At 42.1% G+C, this 25,528-nt stretch overlaps 1 protein-coding gene across 2 annotated transcripts in view; it reads right to left on the bottom strand.

Moving 5' to 3' along the window:
* Positions 1–2,367: 2,367 nt before the first annotated feature.
* LOC141836172 (eukaryotic translation initiation factor 5A) overlaps positions 2,368–25,528 on the bottom strand; it is a 28,864-nt gene continuing 5,703 nt past the window's right edge. The window contains exons 3-6 of one of the 2 annotated variants that reach the window (XM_074723594.1): positions 5,228–5,350; positions 5,095–5,151; positions 4,942–5,016; positions 2,368–2,647 (exon numbers count right to left, since the gene is read on the bottom strand). In XM_074723594.1, the coding sequence (XP_074579695.1) occupies positions 2,546–2,647; positions 4,942–5,016; positions 5,095–5,151; positions 5,228–5,350 (357 nt within the window). In that variant the 3' untranslated portion in view covers positions 2,368–2,545. Of the gene's footprint in view, positions 2,648–4,941; positions 5,152–5,227; positions 5,351–25,528 lie in introns of both variants that reach the window. The other variant, XM_074723593.1, reaches the window with a different exon arrangement.

Here is a 25,528-nt window from a genome sequence, read left to right on the forward strand (position 1 = left end):
GGACCTGCAAAGGGGGCACTGAACGCACGGATTAGCGGGGCGCCGGGGGATCCCGGCGTGGCCACTTCGACGCTCAAGTCAGATCAAGAGAAGAATGCAAGTGTACCCTCCGAATTCAAAATGGGCAGAATGTCATACCTGAGAGGTTTATATAGGGCGAGGGGAGGAGATGCCTTCGGATCTATGCGCCTGTCATTGGAGGAGCGGGCGGAATTGCTGGGTCACGCGTGTGACAGATTCCGCAAATCGGACTGTTTGTCCGTGCGGCTTATCCTTTTTGGAGGGCTGTGATCGAGTGGGGCCAAGTAAAGAGACTTGGTGTACCCATCGCCTCTTGTGGATAAAGCCTTGGAGGAAGGAGGCGCATCGATCCGTTGGTATCCTCTAGGTGTCAGGAGTGACCGGTATGTGCGGTTGAGATGCGTGGCTGCCCGGTATTCTCAACTGCGTTGATAGGGGGTGCTTGGTCCGTCCCGAGCTTGTTACCTGTTTTGTTACTGTAGGGATCAATGTGGGGCCCTTATCCTAGGGTAGGCACCTAGTGCGGTGATCCTGCTATGAGGTCGGCTTATGATCTCGAGACCAAATCACGAGGTCGGCGAGCGTTACAGGATATTGGGTACCGGAGTTTGGAGGAGCTCGGCTGGGATAATGGTAGCCGTTCTGACCTGGCAGGCAGGTAGGCCCGGGGATGTTGTGCCTATTTGAGTTTGCCAGATGCTAATAGCGCAGACGTATAATCCCTTAGCGAGGTCGGTTGTATAGTCTGCGTAGAGCGTTATCCCTAGCTGTAGGGGGCGCATCTAAGATGTTAAGGTGTGTGTCGATCTCGAGGCTAGGTGGGCCCCGGGTAGTTCTTCTCCTGGGAACAGGTTGGGGTTGTTAGTAGGACTTCTCAGCCGTGGTGCCGGGGGGTGATTCTCCTGCCTAGGATTTGGGTTTAAATCACCTTCCTCTCCTCCTAGGAGAATTGGATTTTCCTTGTTGGATGCTCCGTCCTTGCCACGTGTCTTCTGAGGGACTCTCTTTATCCTACGTGTTTTGCCCATGTCATTCCATCCGGATCAGTAGTCATTGTTCCACCCTTCAGGGCATAACACAGACAGTGAACACATTTCTAGTATAACAATTAGGCATCGAATCTCACAGAAATTCACAATCTATCATTCACCCAACTATGTGATTACCTGTGTACATGAATTTACTTGTGAAACCGACTCTAGAGAGTCGTTGAGATAGCAGATCCATTTTTTTTAGTCATTGCCCCAAGTTGCAAGGGATGCGACTATGGTACCCTCCACCACCTCTAACTGGCTTTGTAGCAAGTGATAATACCTTTACTACCCTGCAAGGTGGCCAGCAGTGCACCCTGTTGCAACATTCAGCCAGTGGCGCTGCATGGCAACGCACTGTGGTTCCATCGGCTTTCCTCTCCCTCGATCCCTATAGCCGTCAGTTGGAGCACTTGCCTCTATCAGTTGCAATCAACAGGCAACTTCTGTGAGTACTGGACCTCCCTACAGTCTTCAGTTGCTACTTTTCGAAGAGCACTCCAGCTGCCCTCCAGAGAAGCTCTCAAGTGTCCACCGTGTCCATCACCCTTTCTAGAGAAAGAGAAGAGTGTCTCTCTTCGTTTCCTTTGTTATGAAGACAAAGTCTCTATTTATGTCATGTCTTGCCATCCTGCGTTCCTTCATTCCAAATAGACCTAAGCTCTCGTCGATGCCACGACAAAAACCCTAATCGCATGCACAAAGTGAGGTCGAGTGAACAGGTTAGGCCAGCGCAATTCGAAAGGTTATCCGATCAACAGACGCCCACAAGCGCCTGTTTAGTTAAACCTATCCACAGGTCATATATACTAAACGAACTAGCTTGGGCCAAACTATTCATACGCTAGTGAAATTTCTAAAACCTCACTGTAACAACACACAAATGTCCATTGTACAAAATGATCATGCACTTCTAACTCAAGTAGCACATGGATGGCAGAGCATTATGAAAGTAATGGGTAATTATAGTAGAATTTAAAAACACATGTAGGAGGTTCTCTGAATAGTATAAGATCCAAGTATAACATAACTATTTCTCAAAAATAAAAAAGAAATTGAATATGATTGGAATATACATTCCTTGAGTAAATGGCAATTCTAAATCATATTCCTATTTAATTTTGTAACTAAATATGCAAAAAAAAGTTAAAATTCATCAGAAATAAAATAACTATTTCAACAAAACAGTTAAAAATTCATATTTCTGAACACAAACGCCAAAAATGAAAATTAGTTTGATGCATAATTTTAGTATTCATACGAGCTACGAGCAATAAAATCAAACACAACATGAAACAATTGACCACGAGGAAAATAGGTAAATTTCAAGGTGTTGTGCGTAATTATATATGATCCAGTACAGTCTGTTTCTGTTTCTGAAGGCAAAAGCAGTTCAAGCCAATTATAGGCAAAGTCTTTAGGCGGTCTCAAATGCACCCATTATCTTCTTACAAATCCACAGCAGATAAATAAAAACAGCAACATAAGTATATCTACTTAGGGCCAATGTCCTTGAGTGCACAGATCTGTTCTTCGCCCATTGCAGACATTACAGTCACTACCAGATCTTTTCCTTCAGCAAAGCCATCTTTGATCTGCCACATGGAGAAATCCCTAGGTAAGTCTAGATTGCTATGACCTTTTTTTACACGCATTCAGTGCAAATTTGACAATTGCAGAACCGGACCTCAATTAACTCATGTGCAATATTATCATATTTCAATTTTTAATTTGGGAGTATATGAACCGGAGACCAGTCACGAAATTTGACTAGACACAACTATCATGCTCCATGTTTCAATTTTTATTCGGTTATGAAAGATCAATCTCTTAGCATTTGTCTTGACACAGTTGTGCTCCCAGCCCAGGACCCATGCAGTTGAAAAGTTAAGAGGCTGCACAATCCTCTATGACCGACCCATTTTCCTCAACATCAGTTATAATCCAAGGAAGAATGCCACGCCCTCAGATCGGACCAGACTACTATTGTACAAAAGAGATCCTTTCTACACTGGCACTCTCTGTTTTTTTTTTTTTTAACTTTCAGTTCAAAAAACTAAATATTTTTAATTATTTTAATACATGGAATAGCACCAAAGCACATAATTCTCTTTTGTCCCAAAATGTATAGAATATAAACAACTTTCATTACCTGTTGAACACGAAGATGCGTGAATTACTTCTGACTGTGAAGTCAATAATCCACAAAGAAAAAAGATGTTTCCATCAATAGTTTTGCTAGGTGTTTCAACTGACACTTTTGCATTTAGTTATACATGGCAATAATATATTATTATTTGCACCTTCAAAATTGAACTAGTGAGGACTCAACCAGCCATGCACTTAAATGCATAAAAGGAACAGAAATAATCTGGATGTGCTCAGCGATGTGCAGATCCCTTGGACTTTGGCAAACTAATCAGCCTGAGTCAAAGACTAGAAATCACAAAGAGCTACTAGCTAAACAAAGAGAGAAACATGCCAACCCAATCTAAAATATTACCAACGTTGGTAACAAAAAGGGAGGTCAAAATCCAAATCTATGGCATAATCTGTACAGATTTTCAAATTTATCACAACATTTTAAACTTCTCGAATCTATTATAATGTTTTTGATTCAACAATAAATTTATCACCAGTTAAATCATCCTCCATTCATTGTTAAGTTGCTGATGTGGCACTGATGTGCTGAAACACCAACTCACCGGGATGGAATACAATTCATCAAAAATTTGGCAAATTAAAAAACATAGATTTAGATATTTGCCCATTCTTTTGTCCGCCCTTATTGCCTCATTTAAGCTCTCCAGCTACCTCAACTCTCTCATTGGCAGCACCCTCATCATCAAACAACACCTTGTCCTTGACCTGTAAAATGACTTTGTCGACCCACTCCCCTACATGCTTGTGGCACTACCCAAACCTATGTACCTCAACCTCTCCTACTTACGTACTTCAGTGGAATTGTTGACCAACTGAATTCTACTACCATTTGACTGGTCCTCCAACACACACACACCAAAGACACTAACTCTTCTACAACTGAATTGGTGACCTTACCATGCTCCACAACATTAACCTATGCTACAACCAGTTCACCAGCTCAACCTTGAGATGCTCCCTTGGTCACTATAACCTTAAAGGGAGAACGACCGTGACTCGACAAACTCTCGCAACTCTCCTACCTCAACCTTTCTGTTAACCATCTACGTGGAAGCATCCCTAAATTATAGCCAAGCTCTTTGACCACATCTCAACAAAGCTTAGCGAGCTCATTGAATTGCACCATTTTTGTGTGACCTTGAACCAACTTAAATGCTACTTCCGAATGACATCTTTCAAGCACAGCTGCCAAAAGAGCCTCCAGATGCACATGAATAGCTCACCTCACAACCTTGGCCTTGTACAGTTCATCAATTTTTTAGATCTCCCCTTCCACAAAAATTAGCTCGCATTGCATGCTCAATTGCTACCTCTCAGAAATAGAGCTAGCACACCTCACTGCGACAGAGCTTGGTAACAGGTTAGATTTTTACAAAATGCCATCTTCTAGAAAAGAGAAAATTAAGGGAATTAGAGATTAGAGATTTAAGGATTTTTATTTTTCATTTTTAATTATTTAATAATTATATAAGGTTGATATGTTTTTTAGTTGGCAAGCAATATTGATCACTTGACTAAGTTGGTATTCCGCCATGTCAACAAGCTAATAGTAGATGGATGGAATTCCAATAGGTGATGTTATTGATATATAGAATATATAATAAATTTGAAATTTTGAAACTTCATGATAGATTTGAAAATTCAAAAATAGAGTTAGAAATTAACCCAACAAAAAACAAACTTAATTGTCTAATTTAATTGAACCACATATATATGGTGCACTAACCTGAGAAAGAAGATTTTCATCAGTTGGAAGTCTCAGATCATCCTTTGTATTACCATTTTCAGTGAGCAGACTCACCTGAGTGTAATGAAAGAGATCAAGAATACTATGAACAATAAAAACAACTAAATTAATAACATTATGTTTTAGTCTTACAAATCCATCTTCAGAAATATCAATCAGCTGATAGTCAGTACGAGTGACATGGGGAACCTGCAATCCATTGAAAATTAAAATTCAGAGTCTTAGAAAACAACTATTCAGGAACAAAGTGAAATATTTGACTTGCATCACAGTTGTGAGAAGATGGGACAATATCTTCAAGTTTCTTTGCATTGAATATATCAATGCCAACAAAGTGACATTTAGCATGACCATGTTTCCCTGTCTTGGAGGTGGAAACTTCTACAACCTGGAAGACAAGTAAAACCTATTCATATCAGTAACATTAACAACAGAAACAAAGCAGAACTACAGGAAAGTCACAGAAACAGCTCCAGTAGAAATGAAGAGTAAAACTTCATGTCACAAAATCATTTTAAAATATGATTAGATCATAAGAAAAACTAGCTTCTGATGGGTCAATATGAATGTACAACAATGTAAGGCATTACATAGCTATGGTTCTGCAGTATCAGTAAAATCATAATGTAGCCATAAGCCATGCAATCGCTTGCACAGTTACAATTAGGCTGCCCATATAAAGAAATATCAAAGAATCAACAAATATGAAAAGTAGATATTCTGAACGAAATTCTACCATCCTTGCTTCTTTCCAATGGGCATTCCATTAAACAATTATAAACATGAGAGGTACAGAAGAAAAAGGGAGTGCAAGAATCTAGAGGCACTGATATGATCCTAGAATAAACTATTATTTTAATTTAATTATAAAAATTATATTAGAGCAATAATAAACCATATTAGTAAATGACAAAAGATTAATAGTATGATGGAATTATGATCTAATATTGTAGCAAAAGCCAACAGACAAATAAATATATAGAATCAGCCCTTGCCATAGAACTCCATCCAATTAGACCAAAAAGAAACCCATATGATTGTTGGTTAAGGAGACAAATACATGAAAAAAATTTTATGTTAAGAAGATATTAAATTATCTGGTACCATTTTGAAACTTCCTCCTTTTTCTCTACGAAAGAGTGCACAAAATTTATCCAGAGGACCTCCTCGATCATAGTGTTGGTGCAATTGTGCCCTAAGTAATCAGACACAGATTCAACAAAAGTTAAATTAGGTCTTGCATATATATTTGATATGTTCGTTAAATTGTGCAAGAACTTGATAGTCCACACATGGAGCTCATCGAGCTCGTGACTCGACATGGTCGAGTGAGAATGATGATTTGGTGAGGCAAAGGCTACATACTCAATGGCTAGAAAGTGTGATGAAGTTTACAAAAGGATGGATGAGACATCTGAGAGATTGCAAGACAAGAAGCACTGTGTTATGTTGGAGTAGCTCATCAAACTTGACTCGGACATGGCCAAATCGGTTGGCTCAGTGGCTCAAGGTATGTTGGAGATCAAAGAAGGATGGAATGGCATACCCAAGGAACATAGGATGAGGAGTATCATGGTTCACCATTGATAATAGCAGGAAGAAGGCAAATCTTGAGCAATCATTCTAACATTCTTGAGCTTCCTTGTCGTATTCATAACTTAGTTAATTTTTCATTTTGTCCTTATTTCTTATTCATCTTCTTGTAAGAAGTTTCTTCACCTTCGAAAGCTATCCAAGAAATAGTAAGCTTTGGGATTTAAGAGTGACTCGCTGAAGAGTCATATATTGTGGAGTAGGCATTGTTAGCATTGTATTGCACATGCTTTTATTTCTATTGCATATATTCTTTTCTTGTGTGACCTTGCAAAGGTATTAGCAAAAGTATATACTTATATTTCAAGGTCAAGTGTTATTTATCCCTCTCTAGCCTTTGGGCCACTTTCCATCGGCCACTTGATAACTCACCATCGAACGAGCATCTATTTAAGGAGAAAGCATTTCATTACCACCCTAATAAGTGGTCTCTTTGTCAAAGGCACAAGAACAGATAAAATGCTCTATGAAATTCCAACAGACCAATATTCGCTCTATGAAGTTTCAACACACCAATAAGATTTCAGTTTTTGGAAAAGAAAGATGGAACTTCATTAAAAACCAATTGATTTTATAATGTTTCTTGCCATGGAATGGAGATTTGAAATCACAAAAGACAAGAAAGGAAGAAATTAAATAGACATAATAACAAACTGAGATTTGTGAAGGTAACATTAAGGCTATTATATTCAAGTATTTCTATTTTCCATATGTTATTTTGGGAATGTTGAGCATGAAAATTTAAAGGATATTTGGAAAGCATCATTCATTATCACGAGCAAGAATTGAGATCTCAAGTCTATTCGCTCGAAACTGATGAAATTTCTCATTCTACCAGTGGACCGGTACCGACGGTTCCAACCGGGACGCTGTCCGAAGTCGTCGTTCAAGTTCAACCAACAAACTGGCATCGACACCGAAACCAGCAGTTTCGATCGGGATGCTATCTAGAGGCGTCGTCCAAGTCCAACCACACCACTAGAGGCGTCATTCAGGTTCGGCGATGCCTCCAAAGACATCGCACGGGTCGCGCATGCCCCAATCGCGCAACAGAACAATGAATGGATCGAGTTTTTAAACTTAGGTTTTAATAATAACTTAGATTAATAATTTTAATCAACTCCTAACTATAATTGGGATAATTTAAATAGACTTAATTAAAATCTCAAAAAATTATTCTATTATTTTTTAAAAAATATATTATTTTTTATTTTTAAATTTTTAGATTAAATTTTTTATTTTTAGTTAATATATTTTATATTTTAAAAATACCAAAACTATATCAGCACGGTACAATACGATACCAAAACTATATCGTTTCGGTCCAGAATCAAAACCTCGACACGGCTCAATATTTTAAACCTTAATCATGAGAAGCAAGAAGCTCAAGAAGAGGTAGTGAAAGAGGTACAAGAAGAACCCAAAGCTTTACGAGATGAAGTAAATCAAGGGGATCAAAAAGAATAGACTTTGGTAATCAATGAAGACAAAGACCTTCACCCTCTTCATGGAATGAGCATGAAACAAAGACAACGAAGAAAGAGACTTTAAAAGTTGCAACCTCAAGCTCCTCTATTCAAATCAAGACTAAGGACATTACTTCTTTCGTACAATGAAAAGGGCATTATAAAAACAAAAGTCCACATGCTGGAAGGAGATAAAGAAGGTAATGAATCCTAAACTTTGTAATTTCAATAATATTACTAACCCAACTTGTAGACAAAAATAAACAAAAAAGAAGAATGATCACATCAGTTGCTTCACGTGTTATGAGAGACATTGTTACCATATAAACTACCAAACAAAAAGTAGCGAAGAATAAAAACCTAAGAAAGAACGAAAGGAAATTGGAAGCTCAAATTAAGAGGGAGCTCCAAAGATAAAAGATAAGGTATCTGTTCCTACGTTTAATTTTAAATTGCCTATGCATAATTCAAATTTTGCATGATAATGTATGTTTGCTTAAGGTTAGTAAACTAGATAATAAAACTTAAGAATCAACCTAAGAAAGGTAAACATGCTAGCTAAGTATGGCTAGGTTTAGGAGCATGCTAGCTAAGTATGGAAATTTTAGATTAAAGAATTTAGAGTTAGAGAATCAAACTTTGAGGCCAAGACTTGAATCTATGGAAAAGACCCTAGAAAGCTTTACTAATAGGTCTAAGGCTTTAAATACGATGCTAAGGAATACAAACCATCGTTGGAGGTGTTGGGATGTATACTAGAATCCTAGCTGTGTAAATAAACATTCTGAAATAAGAATCACATTTGGTCAATATTTTGCAAGTGTCCATTTAATCTATATTGTAGATAAGCATGGTGTGCGGAGTCACACACAGAAGACCATGTTATCAGTCCCTTGTAGATTATAAACAGTGTTCACAACCAAGATGGATTGGACAAACCATTAGAGAGGTTGTAGTGTAATTCGGTCTTAGTCTGTCTTGACTATAGAATTACACTAGTACACTAAGTGTGTATTGAACAGAACCATCTGAGGATTATTCGATTTATACTGACTATATAATCGAACTAAACCTCTGTTACTATAGATGTACATGCTCTTAATCCCGATATAATAACAAACACATGTACTTAGTATGTACTTCTTTAATTCATCAAAGGGTGAGATTTAGAACGATAAATCAAAAGACCCGATGAGTTGGGAAGTAGTATTATGTACATGGTGTGTTGTTGATTATAGAAGGAATCTGTGTCCTATAATCTAGGTTGATGATGTCCCCTTGAGGAGCTCATAAGGATTATCATGTAAACCCTGCAGGTGGACCTTGTCCGCATGATAATAAGGTTGAGTGGTACTACTCTTGGATTAGATGTCGATTAAATACGAGTTGTCAGTAACTCATTTAATTGACGGACATACGATATCTTAAACACAGGGAGACTAATGTACTTGTAGTAAGAAGGAGTCCATATTGTAATATGGGATTGGTGCGGTAGTTCGATAATAACTCTTTAGTGGTATGAGTTATTATTGATGGACTAAGGTTGTGTGTTCGGGGCGAACACGGGAAGCCTTAGCTCATCAGAAGGCCAAAACCAATTCCTCTTCTAGGTCCCTATTGTAGCCTCTGGGAATCCTCAAGTTCACCGTGGATGAATTCGTGAAGAAACTAGTCTTTCGAACCAATACAAAGGAGTGTAATCGATCAGGTGATCGATTACACACCTTGGTAATCGATCACCTGATCGATTACCAGAGTTTCTCATACGAAGACAGGTAATCGATCAGGTGATCGATTACCAGCCTGGTAATCGATCACCTGATCGATTACCAGTGTTAATGAGAAAAAGTTACGGAGTTTAATCGATTGTTTGATCGATTAAAGGCCGCGGGTTCGATTTGGTAACTTCCGAAATCATTCCAAAATTCCCCGATTTGATTGATTCAAATCATACCATGTTTACAAATCAATCATACCATGTTTATGGCTCAAATTATACCATATTTGGGAGATGGCTAGGCTATAAAAGAAGAGGCTTGCTTGGCTTTGAGAGACACACGATATTAAGCCTTGGTGGCCGAGAGAAACTCTCGGCAGCCTCTTCTTCTTCCCTTCTCACAACGAGAAAGCTTGCTAGCCATCGGAGGGAGAATTCTGGTGGAGATATTCTCGAAGGATCGTTGCCCACACAACGTTCGAGAAGAGGAGAGGGATACAGCAGAAGATCGAGAGATCATCTACATCCTTCGTAATAGTTCGAAGAAAGGTATAATTTAATGTTTCCGCATTAATTAAATTATGCTTTTCATATTGGATCTTGTAAACCAAACACAAGAGTCCAATGATCTAAACGAGTAGATCAAATTTCGTTTGATCGACTATGAGGGCAATTTGAGATCGTTTCGAAAAAATTTTTGTTCTGCAAGAATCTACCGGAACGGTTTTTCAAGACTTTCCCATCAGGAGGCATATATTCTAGAGTATCTTTCTTAGATTTAAACTTAGAAAGGTGCACAAAGAGGCCATCTTTAGTGAACACTTGTAAACCCAACTAGGACCAATATGTTTTGGATTATAAAGAATGAGTTCAGCATATTAAAGGGTTCTAAGTTGTGTCAATGAGTTTAAAAAAAGATTGCTAAGCACAAATCCTATATAATTGGCACATTAGGGTACTTTCTGTTGTTGCAATCAGATTGTTGTTACAATCATGTTCATAAGCTATATTTTGATGTTTGGCATCAATAAACTTTAGAACACAAGATGAGAAATCTAACTTGTGTGTCAAGTGTGCAGGAAAGTCCTTACATGATAAGGCAAATGGAAGAAAGCCCTTGCGGGTAAGAAGACCGGATGCAAGGCAAAAGGAGAGTCCAAGAGGGTCGAGGAGCGAACTCTTGGCATGAGAAAGTCCTTACGGGGTAAGGCAAATGGTGGAAAGTCCTTGCGGGTGAGAAGACCGTACGTAAGGCAAAAGGAAAGTCCAAGAGGGTCGAGGAGCGAACTCTTAGCACGGGAAAATCAAGAAGGTCGACGACCAGACTCTTGATCAAGCGAGGAAAGAACTCGGTAAGACTTCATTTCAACCACTATATCCTGATGTCAATCGACTGATTTAGTAAGGTCAGTCGACTGGCACGCCTGATACTCTGCGTTAGTTGACTAAAATACACGCCAATCGAGTGGGTTTCTTTGCTCAGTCGACCGAGATTGAAGATCAGTCGACTAAGGTTACTTCGGAAGCAAACAGAAGAGAATCGACTCCACTGGGTTTATACTTCAGTCGACTGGGAACAAATAGAAGGTTAAACGACTCGACTGATCGCCCACATCAATCGACTGAACTAAAGTCAGTCGACTGATGGGAAAAGTTAGTCGACTGAAATTTGAATTCTGATAAAAATCAGGCATAACTTCAGCAGTTCAGTGGCCGTTTTCTGTGTTTGACTAAATCAGTCGACTGGGAGGGTAAACTCAGTCGACTGATAACTCAAAAACTGAACTGGTTTAAATGGTGAGTGCACTTCGTGAAAGAAACACTTTACTACTATTCATGCTCCAAGTTTTTGTGCCCTAGTGATCAAGAAATCATCTAGTGTTCATCCTCAAAGCTTGGAGCAATCTCTTGAATAAGAAGAAGCATCCTCATCGTGTAACCTCTCTTCTCTTCTTCTTCATTGTATTGCTTGATTGTTTGTATACATTGTGTAAATTGCTGTAAGAAGATTTCTCCGCCTTCGGGATTTGTCCGAGAAGGAGAGAATATAGTGGAAGAGTGAGCTGAGTGAAGATTCTTGAATTAGTCGCCTCAAGAAGGCGGATACCAAGTAAAATCCTTCCTTGTTAGCATTGTTGAATTGTTTGGGTGTGTAGAGAGTACTTTCTTCAGCGAAAAAAGTTCAAGCTTGTTCGAGTGAAGCTATTCAACCCCCTTCTAGCTCACAAGGTCCTTACAAATGGTATCAGAGTAAGGTTGCTTCGGAGGATTCACATCCAAAGTAGCCAAGCTAAGAACTACAAGATGTCGCTGAAGGAAGGTCATAGTACTACATGGCCACTGTTCTTTGAGGGAAGCAACTTCACCTATTGGAAGAGTTGCATGGAGTATTACTTGAGAACTGAAGTAGACATGTGGTTCTCCGTAACCGAGGGCTTCACTGAACCAACCGACGAAAATGGAAGAGTACTAGAGTCTTCATGATGGTCCCTTGATCAAAAATGGAAGTCACAAGCAAATGCCAAGGCGGTGGTAACCATGCAATGTGGTTTGAGCTCCGAGCAATTGATCAAGGTCGGTCCATTTCGAAGCGCAAAAGAGCTGTGGGACAAGATGATTGAGCTTAACAAGGGCACCAAAGACTCAAGAGTTGCAAAGAGAGACCTCCTCATCAACCAAATGCAGAACTTCTCGATGAAGGAAGGTGAAACCGTGAGTCAACTTCACGGAAGGTTCAAAGAGCTACTGAATGGACTTCATGCTATCGGAGAAAGGTTAGAAAACAGAGATCTCATCAGGTATGCCTTGAAATCTTTCCCTAGAGACTCATTGTGGTCATCCATAGTGGATGCCCACAAAGTTTCAAGGAATTTATCAACTATTAAGTTAGATGAATTGTTTTGTGAACTTGAACTGCATTAACAAGCTAATGCAAGCTATAAGGAGAAGGGTATAGCTTTGGTTGCAGGTGAAAAGAGTAAGAAAAAGGGGAAGGAGAAGAAGAAGGAAAGGAAAGAAGAGTCTTCATCCGAATCAAATGATGGAAGTGATAGCGAGGAGGAGAGTTCATCAAGCGAAATGACAAATTTCGTAAGAAAAATGATGAGGAGATCACGGAGATTCAACAAGAACGATGTGAAAAGGATGTTGGCGGATAAAAATAGAAAAGGTAAATTTCATGAAAATTCTAAGTTTAAAACTGATGTGGTTTGCTATGAATGTCACAAAAGAGGACATATCAAGAACGATTGCCCGGAAGTGAAGAAGCAAGAAGACAAACTTAAGAAGAAGAAGAAGACCTTGAAAGCCACTTGGGATGATTCCTCTTCAAGCTCATCGGAGGAAGAAATAGAGATAAAGACTACACACGTGGCACTTATGGCCGTGAGCAATGTAGACAGCAATGAGAGTGAAAGAAGTCAAGATGAAGATTCATCAAGTGAGTCATCATCTAGTGATGACGAGGTAATGTCACCTAAACTTGAGAAGATGTATGCTACGATTGCATGCTTAACTAATACCTTATCAAAATCCAAAAGTAAGATTAAGAGATTGTAAAATGAGCTAAAAATGATTGAACATGAAAATACATTATCATCATGTGATTATTGTTTGCATCATGAAAGTAGTCATACTTCATTGCATGAACTTGAAAATGAGAATGCAGCCTTGAAAATGCAAGTAGATGATCTTAGGAGGGCATTAGAAAAGTTTACATCAAGCTCAAAATATTTAGACATGATTTTAGGAGCTCAAAGAGCTGTTTATAACAAGGCTGGTTTATGATACAAACCAAAACAAAAGAAAGTAAATTTCATGTCTTTGACCAGTAAACATAATGTTTCTAAGATTAAAACTGTGCAAGCTTGGGTACCCAAGCAATATGTTGTTGATGCTACCGGACCCAAGCAATAATGTCCTTAGATAGCTAGTTCTAATCTATATTATATCGATTGTTTGAATCGATAGTGAGATGATATAAAGAACACTATTCTTAATCATTCCTAGTCAAGCATTAATATTCAGGGACGATATTAATGCGTTAAGACTAGCATGTAGGTCAACTAGATGACTTGATCTCACAAGTCATGAATATGAGATATCGAGTTAACACATGGTTATACATTAGAGAATGTATACTGAATTGATCCGCCATGAGAAAGTTTCATGAATCGTTATATGAGTGTCATAAACTTTCTCATATGACTATTGGTATGAATAGTCCTCAGACCTGAAGTCACTACAGTTCCCTCCATAAGGAGTTATGTACTTTGGTATCGTCAAACGTCACCCGTAACAGGGTAGACTATAAAGGCGATCACTGGGTATGTAACAAATTATACAGAAGAATGTGAGTGATGTAGAAGGGATCTATCTCTCCTATATAACGGGAGTGATATCTTACAGCCTCTTGATAGAGTAGGACCACGAAATGCATGGTCATGCTCAAATGAGTCAATATGAGATATTGAACTTATTTGTTTGAGTGAGTCTACTTAGGGAACAAGAAACATAAAGATTGATAAGAGGATGACACGGTCTATGCCTCATTGATCAATCTAGATATCGAGGATAGAAGGACATGGTCATACATTATCATAGTCACGGAGGTTATGTCGGATCTCGACATTCTTGTCACTTGGGTAGCAATGATGCATTGCTAGATGTCGCTCATTGCTTATGTTTCTAAATATGAGTTTTAGAAACATTGTCAACGTTACAAGAACCTATTGGGTCACACACAAATAACACTCTATTTGGAGATGGATTCATTTTAGTTTGACTAAAAGAACAATTAAGCTTATTGGATGGCCTAGACTTGAGTTAGACTCAATTTGGTTGAATTTGAGTTAGACTCAAATTAAACCAAGATGAATTTTGATTCATCATGCATGATTAATGTGGATTAATTATGGAATAAAGAAGAGGAAGTTACATGCATGGAAGTTATCATGCATGAGTTGAATTTGAGTTAGACTCAAATTGAATCAAATTAGATTTGATTCATCATGCATGATTAATGTGAATTAATCATGCAATGAAGAGGAGGAGGTTACATGCATGAGAAGTTACATGCATGAGAGGTTACATGCATGAGAGTTATCATGCTTGATTAATAGGATTTATCATGCATTGATAAGGAATACCAAAAGCCTAAAAACCCTTGGTATTCATGGCATGTGTATAAAAGAGCTCTTCTTGCAAGAACTCTTGTTGGTTCATTTTTCTTCCTCCTTCCCTTATTGTGCATGAAATTCCTCTTCCCCCTTTTGGCCAAAATCCACAAAGGTTGCTAGCACAACCATCTTTCTCCAATAGTGAGTGTTCGTGTGAATACGCATAGAGGCACGGACACTTGAACATGCTAGAGATCCGACGACCTTTGGACGAGCGGGATAAGCGAAGGGCACGCATCAAAGATGATTTCTATTAGATAGAATTTTATGTTTTAAATTTGTACGAGTTTTTTTTCGCATGGATCGCTCGAGGGATCCTATTTTCCGTTGTGATTTTTGATTTTGTCGCATAGAATTCTCTACAGTTAGCTTCAGTTAAAATAACCGAGTTGTGTTAAATTGAGTTAATTGGAAGTTTAATTGGGTTAGATTAACATTAGAATCGACTATAGTTTACTTTGTTGAAAATTAAATATAATATTTAGAAGATATTTATTTTAATTGCAAGACCTTGATCTATTGATCCTGCCATACACGGAGGATTTTATTAGAGTTTTATTTCGACGATTCTTCAATCAGGTGGGTACTCCTGTGCTTGGTCAGCACAGGTCTTCTTTTCGTAGTGCATAATTATCCTGTTGCTATCCTTATTACGTTTATTGCTTGATTTGTTGCTTGATTCATGCTTGACACTTACTGCTAACCCTGATATAATCTGTTTATCTTCAATACAGTCTCCTTAATTCTTGTTTATCTGTGTTGACTTATCATGATTGATGTTACACATATCTTGATATTGTAGTAGTTATCTGTTGAACTGTGCATCATAGTATAATATGTTGTTGTTAACTCTCACTGCCTATGTGGGTGAGAGCATTATAGCACTACCTGCGTAGGTGCTACTAGGACTAGCTAGATAGCTCTCCTGAAGACTGCCCTTTCCCCTCGCGTGTAGTGATTTGTTGTTAAAGCTGGTGATTCCTACCGTGCATCCCAGTTCACTGCACAGTGTGGGTGTCTGGGGATGTTGACGGTAGACAGTGATACTTTCCCCGCTCCTCACTCACGTGTAGTGGTCTGTTGTTGGAGTGTGTGTAGTTGTCATGTTTTGTGCCCAGTTCACTGCAATGGGTGAGTGACTAGGGGTAGCGAGTGCAGATAGTGACCATGTATGCATTTGTTGTTAGTTGTTTACTGCATTTATACTTGATGCACTTGCTGTTATATGATTATGCACTTATTATTATATGATTATTGCATTGACATGACATATATGATACCTGTTAGTTATACGTAGTTGACCTTGTCTATATTGAGACTGTATACCTTTGATATCCATACTTATATTCCTTTGATACCTTGTTATGTTGTGCACTTTTATTCTAGTACCCACTAAGTATTTTTATACTCACCACCACGACTCTGGGATTTTCTGTCTCCTCAGGTAGTAGATAAGCATAACAAAACTTGGAGTTCTATCGGACTACCCCATCTCACAGCAAGGCGAAATTGGTCTTCCTTCGTGTGTTTTTGGATTGTTAAGTACTTTGTATGATTTTTGTTCGAATTTTATTTGGTTGTGTAGTTCTATATTGTTTCCGATGTGTGGTTCGTGGAGTTTGTCGTTGGATTTTTATTGTAAGCACTATTATGGTGCTTTTGGCATTTTCGTTGTTATATGTAGATTTGTTATAGTAGTGGATGCATATATGTATATGTAGTTATGGTCGTGTGGGCCCTTGTGTATGTATGTTGGATTGTAGTTATGGTCGTGTGGGCCCTTGTGTATGTATATTGGATTGTAGATGGCCGTGTGGGCCTGTCTCCCTATATATTCAGGGAAAGTTGAATTGTTACAGGGGAGATGTTGCCAAAATTTTTTGGACAGCTGTCTCTCGGGACGTGACAACTTTGAACTAGATTGTCATAATAAAAAAGTGAGAGATTGTTAGTGCAGAGTGCACTAGATAATCGAACTTATATTTTGATGTTAGCAAAGGTTCAAAGTTAAGCTTACTTGTGATCTAATAAGGTTACTGAGTGTGCAGGTAGCTCTACATAGGAAGTCTTAGTAGTTCAAATTGACGGATACTAGACAAGTTAAATCTCTAATAGGTCAGCTGAACCGGATACTAGGTAAGGAAGCCATAGTAAATCAAGAATACCAAATGACTAAATCTAGATGGGTCAATGGACTAAACATTTAGCAGGAGGGACTTGATGAGTTAGAGAGGATCAAAGATCAAGTCAAAAAGTCATGGGGGTCAAGTAATTGAATGTTGAGGAAGCATTAGCAGATCAAGAATACCAAATGACTAAATCTAAATGGGTTAATGGACTGAACATTTAGCAGGAGGGACTTGATCAAAGATCAAGTCAAAAAGTCCTGGGAGTCAAGTAATCGAATATTGAGCAGAGGAAGTCAAAATGGGTCTAGAAGACCAAGCCAACAATAAGTTAAGATAAACTCTTGGAGTGGAGTGGTTTTTCCGAAAGTTAGAACGAGTAACAACAAGTCCTCTTTACGGGAACAGCCTTAGGAAACAGTCCAACTAAGGGGTCACTCGAATTCCAAGGTCAAGGGAACTATCAGACTCAATTTTAGTTAAATTTCCTATTACTGTACTAACCAACGGCTGGTTCTGTAGACCGAAGACTGAAGTGTTAGTCCAGTTGTCCCGCATGCTGACGTGACATTCGAGGTGGGTTGGATAAGTCTCGGATCACTGACATGCACAGGATAAAGATGAACTTACTAACGTGACGCGAGGATAACCTTGACCTACTAACATGGCAGAAGGAACGGTCAAGGATAAGCAGTGTGATGCTGACGTGGTAGAAGATCTTCATTAACAAACTAACGTGGTCAAAGCAGGTTGGAGGACAAACAGATCGATAGACCGATCCTGGTGATCAGTAGACCGATCAACCAAATTTGGATCTGATTATCGAAGCAATCAATATACCGATCAGACTAATCGATATACCAATCAGACTGATCAGTAGACCATCTAAGCTTATAAAAGAAGGCCTCGACAAAAGCATCATCATCAATTCTCAAGTGTTTCTACTCTCGCCTCACTTCGAAACGCCAAAGCTATGACGATTTGCTGCTCCAACAATCACACTCTACTCCAGATTCTTAGTTTTCATTATAATTGTTTTTGGTTTTTCTTATTGTCTTTCATACATGATTCTATAACCGTTCCTAATCCTTTGTAAAGACAAGTCTCTTTCTTTTTCTCTTGCGAGAAAGAGATTAATAGTGAATTGTCCATCGAAGCGATCAAAAATCACAGACCTTGGAGTAACAACCGCAAGTTGTGAACCAAGTAAAAACAAAATATCTTTTTAGTGTGTGCTTGAGTGTGTCTATTTCTGCTGCTTAACTCTGAAATGAAAAAACAAGTTTGTTCCGGCTCCTTACCGATGACAGCCACACTACCAGACAATATCGGGCCGCGTCAACCTGCTGCCTCACGTCGACGGGAAGGACCTGGAGGAGCGAACACAGAACGCACGGATTAGTTGGGCGCCGGGGATTCCCGGCGTAGCCACTCCGACGCTCAAGTTAGAAAGGAGAAATGGAGGTGGTAAAAAGTGTGAAGAAAAAATCCCCTTTTGTTATCATACCTGCGGGGTTTATATAGGGGTGGAAGGAGCGATATCTTCGGATTTCGGCGCTTGTGATTGGTGCCGAGGACGAGCTCATCGGATCATCTGCCTGACAGATTCTACAAATCCGACGGTCTAGCACTGTGGGTTATCTTCTTTGGATGGTTGAGATTATACAGGACCAAGTAGGGGGACTTGGTCTATGCTCCAACCTTCGCAGATAATTTGCTGAGCTTGATGAAAGGGTCAGCGTAGCAATCCGCTGATATCTATTCCGTCATCTGAGGTCGGGGTTGGCCGGTTGGTCGGTGTGGCTATGCTGTGCGGGTGGTGAGCTCAGACAGGCTGATAGGCTGAACCTGATGTGCTCCGAGCTTCTTGTGGGAGTCTTAGCTGAGGGAGGTGATACGAGGATCAGGCAATGAGATCGGCTAGTGGTACCGGAGCCTTGTCATGAGGTCTGCTTGTGACGCCGAGGCCGTGTCCTGAGGTCGACTAGTGATGCCGGGGCTACGTCAGGGGGTAGGCCTGAGGTGCCGGGGACCTGTCATGAGGTCGGCTTGCGATGCCGGGACCATGTCATGAGGTAGGCCTGAGGTGCCGGGGGCCTGTCATGAGATCAGCTTGTGATGCCGGGACCATGTCATGAGGTAGGCCTGAGGTGCCAGGGGCCTGTCATGAGGTCGTTGCAGGGTTTGCGATAGTCTTGGAGGATTGTGTTACTAGCACTGGGGTCCCGAAAAGCTCGGTTTGTATTTGGAATCTGATGTCGATCTCCTAGTGAGGTTGGTCAAGGAGGTATTGCGGAGGGGTATATGAGTCTACGCCCCGAGATCTAGAAGAGCTCGGCCTGTGTTTTGAACCTTAGGCCGACCTCTTAGTGAGGTCGGCTAGGGGATTTTGTGAGGGCTCAAACTTAGTATGGGGTATAGAGCAGGGAACCCAACCTGGTAATGAGGTCGGGTTCTAAGGGGCATGTCGTCCTTGAGAGGTTATACTCTATAAGCATGAGCCATGAATTCTCTTTGGGTGCCGAGGTGTGTACTGCCTTCTAGCCGAGGCGGCATTTCGCTAGGTCGTTAAGTGCTATCGGCAGTAAGATAGGGGGTCTGGTCGGTTAGTAAGAAATCTGCCCCTACTGTATTGAAGGATGAGCTCGTCTCTAGGGGAGGTCGGTTCTTTTTCACCCTCCTCCTGATCGCGAGAGGGCATCGCTCTGGGTTTCACTTCCCCACGTCCTCATGCCGCGTGCTTTACCGCCCTCCATGTCATCCTGAATCTTATTCACCGGATCACAAGCCTCCCGACTTAGTTTAGTCGAAGGAGACGTAGTTCGACTGACTGAACTTGAGTTAACCCGCTGATACTACCTTCGATCTGATTTTAATGCGGTCCATGTCAGTAGGTTTTTCCACCTTATTGATCAACCGTTCTTGTTCGTTGATCTAAAACGTGCGGTATGGGGCGGTTGTGATTAACTGACCGTTCGGCTAAACCCTTCTTCTTTCCTTCGATTTACTTCTACTGGCGATTATTTTGGTAAGCTTTCTTTCTCATTTACCGATTTATCTCCCCCCTTGATTTGATTTTCGATGGCAAGGATAGGTCCGCCGCCTGAACTTAACGCTCGCTTCCCTTCTCCTTCTTCGATCTCATCGCTTTCGTCCTATCGGTGCTAGAACCCTAGCTCTCCCGTGTTCGGCTCTCTCTGTGGTTCGCCCTCCTTTCGACCATGTCTACTCCCTCCAGTAAGTCTGGTCTTTGAATCCTCCGCTTTTAGGTGTCTTTACTTTTTCCTGTATTGTCGTCGCACCTCGCGGCTCCTTCCCCTTTTCTCCTGTGTCTTGGGTTAGCCTGCACTTCCTCTCATTCCTTTGCTTCCCCTTCTATTCTATTGGTTCGGTCGGTCTATTCTCCTTTTCCTTTCGCGAGGCTTTGCCGCCACCTCATGGAAACCCTAGCTTCCTGGTATGAGACCGAGACCTCCCTGTTATCCTCGGAGGATGACGAGATACTGTTGCGGAATCAGTACGGCATCCCCTATGATCACAGGATTAGAATGCCCTCCTCTACGCAACGGCCACATGAGCCTCCCCCCGGCTATGTTACTTTCTTCCAGGGACAGTTAGAGGGTGGTCTGAGGTTCCCCATTTCGCGCTTCCTTCAAGACTTAGCCACCTACTTCCAGTGTTCTCTATCCCAATTGGCCCCGAACTCCTATCGCTTGATCTGCAGTGCTTCTGTAATTTTTCAAATTTATCAGGTTCCTTTCGATGCTCAGACCTTCCATTGTTTCTTTGCCCCGAAAAAAGGTAAGGTCGGGGTGGTTTATTTCTCTTCTAGGCCAGGTGTTAGATTTTTGGATAAGTGTCCGACCTCCCACAAAGGCTGGAAGCATAAATTCTTCTATGTGAGGCCTCCTGTTCCTTATACCTGGCCGACCTCTTGGAAACCTGTAATGCCTCCCCAACCCTCCTTAGGCTCATATCAGTCAAGAGTATCTTTCTTGCATGCCAAGGGAATTCTGTCCCATTTGCTGTTTGATGCTACTAAGTTAGTAGCTAACGAGGCTCTTCTTTATCGGGTCGGTCTGAGTCCCAATGTCATCCCCCTGGATGCTTCTTTGCGTAAGTCTTCTCTTCTTCGTAGGGTTCTTGTCACTACTGACTAATTTTCTCTTTTCATGACTTGTAGATAAAGTTCTGCTGAGTGCCTCCGTCAAACATAATCTGAAGTGGGACCTCACCACCACAGATAGTTGGTGGGTGTCTGAGGACGCTACCGGCTCTTCTGGTGCTACCCCAGAGCCAGAGGGCTCTGCTGTTGCTAGTGAGCCAGAGAATTCTGCAGCTGCTGAGGAGCCGAGGACCTCGGCAATCCCTATCGCTAAGGATGGTGCACCCCCCCCCCCCCCCGGCCCCTTCCGAGGGCCTGGTCCGTTTTTACGTCCCTCTCGAATCTTTTGAGGGGGAGGCTTCAGACGTAGTTGTGGAACTGATCCCTCCTCCACCAGTCGAGCTTCCAGCAGAGGTGTCGGTGCTTAAGGTTTCCACTTCTGCCTTGGTCAAGGAGACTTCTACTAAGAAGAGGAGCAGGGATGAGAGGGAGGAGGCTCCAGAAGACCCAGCGAGGCCTGAGGTAGTGATTCTGGAGATCCCTAATACCGAGCTACCGGAGGTCCAAGGTACTTCTTCTTCGGTGGTTCCCTTGGTTGTCTCCCCCCTGCGGTCTCTTTCTCCTGAGGTTCGGACCAAGCATCGGCATGACAAGGGAAAATCTTCCTCCGCTTTCGATGTGGCTCCAGCTCCTAGCCCTTCCACCAAGCGTGAGAAGAAATCCCGAGCTCCCTCTACTTCTTCCGAGACAGCCCCGGTTCCTACTGCTCCCACGAAATCTGCAAAGAAGTCTCGAGCGGTTCGTCCTCCCCTGACTCCTTCTACTGCTTCCGGGTCGTCTTCTCAGGCTGCTCCAACCGTCCCAACCGAGAAGCTTGTACTTCGGTGGAGGACTATCGACGGTATGAGTCAGAGGTCCTCCCGAAGCTGCCCAACGACCTGTTATGGCAGCGCATAAATGGTTCTTTTCTCTCATGCTTCCTGATTCTTGTGAAGTACATTCCTACTTGTTTTCCTTAGGTTTTGAAAGAATATCACGAATTACTTCTGGCCAATCGGCAATTAGACTCAGGTGGCCGAGCTCCAGGGCCACTTAAAGAATTCTGCTCCCGAAATCGAGCTGGCTGAAGCTAAAGTCTGCTTGCCGGGAAGCCGAGGAAGCTCGTGCTGAGGTATGGCCGACTCTCAGACGATTCTATGAAAATGAAAAGGGATGCGGAGCTCCGGACAAGTAGGCTCCTTCAGTTAGAGCAAGAGGTACAAGCGTCTCAGGCTGCTATGCAGGCCCTTCAGGGGGAGGTTGCCTCCGTTCAGAAGGAGAGGGACCAATTACGGGCAGAGAAAGAGAAAAGAGAGAATGAACTGATCTCTCATCGTCAGCAGTAGGAGGGCCTTGCATAAGGAGCTCCTAGAGAGTGTGCAGCAAAGGCAAGCCCTAGAACTCCAACTGACCGAGGAGAAGAGGCTACGGGAACAGCTGTCCTCAGATAATGAAAAACTTTCCTCGAATTTAGGAGCGCTTCGGAAAGAACTAGCCGATCTACGGGAAGGAGAGGAGAGCCGATGGCAAGAGAAGAAGGCAGCATTCCTGCATTCCCCTGAATTTTACGAGCTGCTGGGAGCCAAGACTGGCAGGATGCTTAAACATGGTTTCGATAGGGCCGGCAAGCAATTTGTTCGCTCGGGATTGATACCAAGGGGGGCAGACCTGAATTTCCTTGAACCCTGAGAAGGTTTGGGATGAGCTGCCTGACTCAGAGAAGCAAGGTCGTTAAGTCGTCTTGTGCCTTTAACTTTATTAAGTTAACTTTGGTAAACTTTGTTGTGCCACTTTTTTGCCTCCCCCAAGGGAGTGATAAATTAATGTAATATTTACTTAGTATTGGTAATAGCTTCTTTTTTTCTTTCCCCTTTTCGCTGGTTACTCTTCTTTTGTTATGTACATGTTTTGGGTTATGCCCTGTGAATTGGCTGGGTTAGCACACCAGCGCTCGCGTTGTGGGTCCGGAGATATACACCAATTTAACTCTTCGGCGGCCCTTTCTGGGTTGGGCTACCCTGTCTAATGTAAGTCCCTGTTTGTATACTATGTGTCTGCCGAGTCCAATTTTTTACCTACTGAACCTTTCTCAAGGCTTGATAAGTTTGGCTGGATTTTTACCGAGCTCTTTTTTGAGCTGGGCTTACCTCCTATGGCTCTTCCCGAGGGGTGGCATGCTTCATTGCGGGTGCTTGGAGAGCTCGTTCTGAGCTTGAGCTAGTTTGCTAGGCTTTCTCGGGGAGTCCTGATACTCTTGCCGAGCTCTCTTCATGATAGGACCTGTCTTATACTCGTCAGGGTTTGGCTGGATGACCTTCCTTGCTTCTCGCACAGTCTGGTTCCTTTGTATCAGTTTCCTTAATTTTTACAGACTTGAGATTGCTGTACCAAGCTCTTGTTCACCTGGTAGTGGTGGTGTTTCCACCGATACTCCCTCGATCACCTTTGAGGTACGGGTGTCGTTCTGGGATATGGGCTTGTTTTTATTCTTAGGCCTGCTTCTCGAACGGGCCTTCACCTGGGGCTCCTAGATGGGTTGTAGGATTTGATCATTCTTATGGATTCAGAATTACTGAACTGAGTCCTCCGCAAAGATAGCCTCTGTTGTGACTTAGCGCGCGTGCTTTTTCTTACGCCGGAACGGGGGTGCGAGATTATTTCCTCCTTGAGCATAGGACCCAGGGTTTCTTTATATAAAGGGGTCGCGGCCGCCTCCTATTGCCGACGCGTGCCAATCCCTGTGTTTGACGAACTCCTTGTTCTACCTTGCCACTCAGCTCGGGCTTGCTGCCGGTACTTTTTATAATTCTTGCTTACAATGCCCGTTAACTTGCCTGGACGCTGTTTTTGATTATTCAGCCTGGTTTTGCTTCCCTCTCGTTTTTAGTGTATATCTGTATGGCTTCTTTGTCTCCCTCACCTCCCTGGTTCAGGACCCGTCGTAGCGTTTATGATTCGGATGCTGCTGGCCTGTTCAGGAGCCAATTTGAAATTCCTAATGATCATGCTCTATATGTGTCCCTTTCTGATCAGAGGCCTGGTCGACCTCCTACAGGCCACATAACCATCTTTTATGACCAGATGACTAATGGTCTTAGATTTTCCTATCCCTTGCTTCTTTTTAGAGTTGGCGCGGTATTATAGCCTCAACCTCTCCCAACTAGCTCCCAATTCTTATCGACTTATTTGTGGTACGGTTATTATATGTCGGTTGTACCAGATTAGACTAACCCCCCTCTATTCAATGCCTTATATGTCTTGCGTCGGTTTGAATGCGGGGTTTTTTACTTCTCGGCGAGGCAAGGACTTAATTTCTTGGTTAAGTATCCGACTTCTCATAAGAGCTGGAAGGATTGCTTCATCTTCCTTAAGCCTCCTCAGCCTTATACCTGGCCCACTTCGTGGGCCACCGACCTACCTTCAGTTCCCGCCTCTGGGTGGGTACGCCGTTCTCCTGTTTTTTCAGAGGCGTCTGCTATTTTAGACGGGTTGAGCTTCAATGTCAACGATCTAGTGGAGAACGAGGCCTTGTTATATCGGGCCGAGCTTAGCCCCATCCAAATCCGGCTAGGAGATCGCTTGAGTAAGGGTTTTCTTTGGTATTCGCCTTCACGATTGCTCATTAACTTTTTCTTTTCTTTGCAGGTCGCATTACGTTGAATGCTTCTATGAACAAGGTCCTCAAGTGGGACCTGATCCGTCTGGAGAGTATGTGGGCGTCCGAAGATCCTACGGAGGACCCCGGCGTCCTACCCCCGTCTCGTGCCCCTACGACAAGCCGAGCTGCCGGCGGCATTTCTCAAGTGAAGTCCCGAGGTCATGAGTTGGCTCGTAGTGCTCCTGGGCTAAAAAAAAGCAGCTGGCCCCGAGGGCTCTTCCAGGCCGCAACCGTCTGGGGCTGGTCGGCCAAGGAAGCAGAAGATCCGATCCCCCGATGAGGAGGATCTTCTAAACAAGCGTCGTTGCTTAGCGGACGCCGAGCCGGCCGGTTTAGAGCTGCCGTGTTGTCCCGACCTCCTTCCTCCCGACTTAGGGATCGGGGTTGTGAAGAGGGCTTGAGGGATGACGCGCCCTCCTCTATTTTATCGGGTACAGTGGTGGTTGTCGAGCCGAATATTGTGGAACCTTACGTACCTCACTCCGTCCCTGTATCTGAGATATAGCTCGATCCCGGGAGTTTGTTTTCACGTACCGTCTGTGAAGCGGCCACTGAGCGACTGGAGGCTCACCAGAGGCTCCTTCCCAAGCTCGGGATGATGGAATTGAGTGAACATTTATGTAACGCCCGCCTTTACGTGGGCCTTGACGGACGCTACAGTTTATTCATTCATTCATTTAACTTA

Source organism: Curcuma longa, chromosome 10, assembly GCF_044706935.1.
Source record: "Curcuma longa cultivar G26 ecotype Majalengka, Jawa Barat chromosome 10, ITB_CL_G26_1.1, whole genome shotgun sequence".
Taxonomy (NCBI): domain Eukaryota; kingdom Viridiplantae; phylum Streptophyta; class Magnoliopsida; order Zingiberales; family Zingiberaceae; genus Curcuma; species Curcuma longa.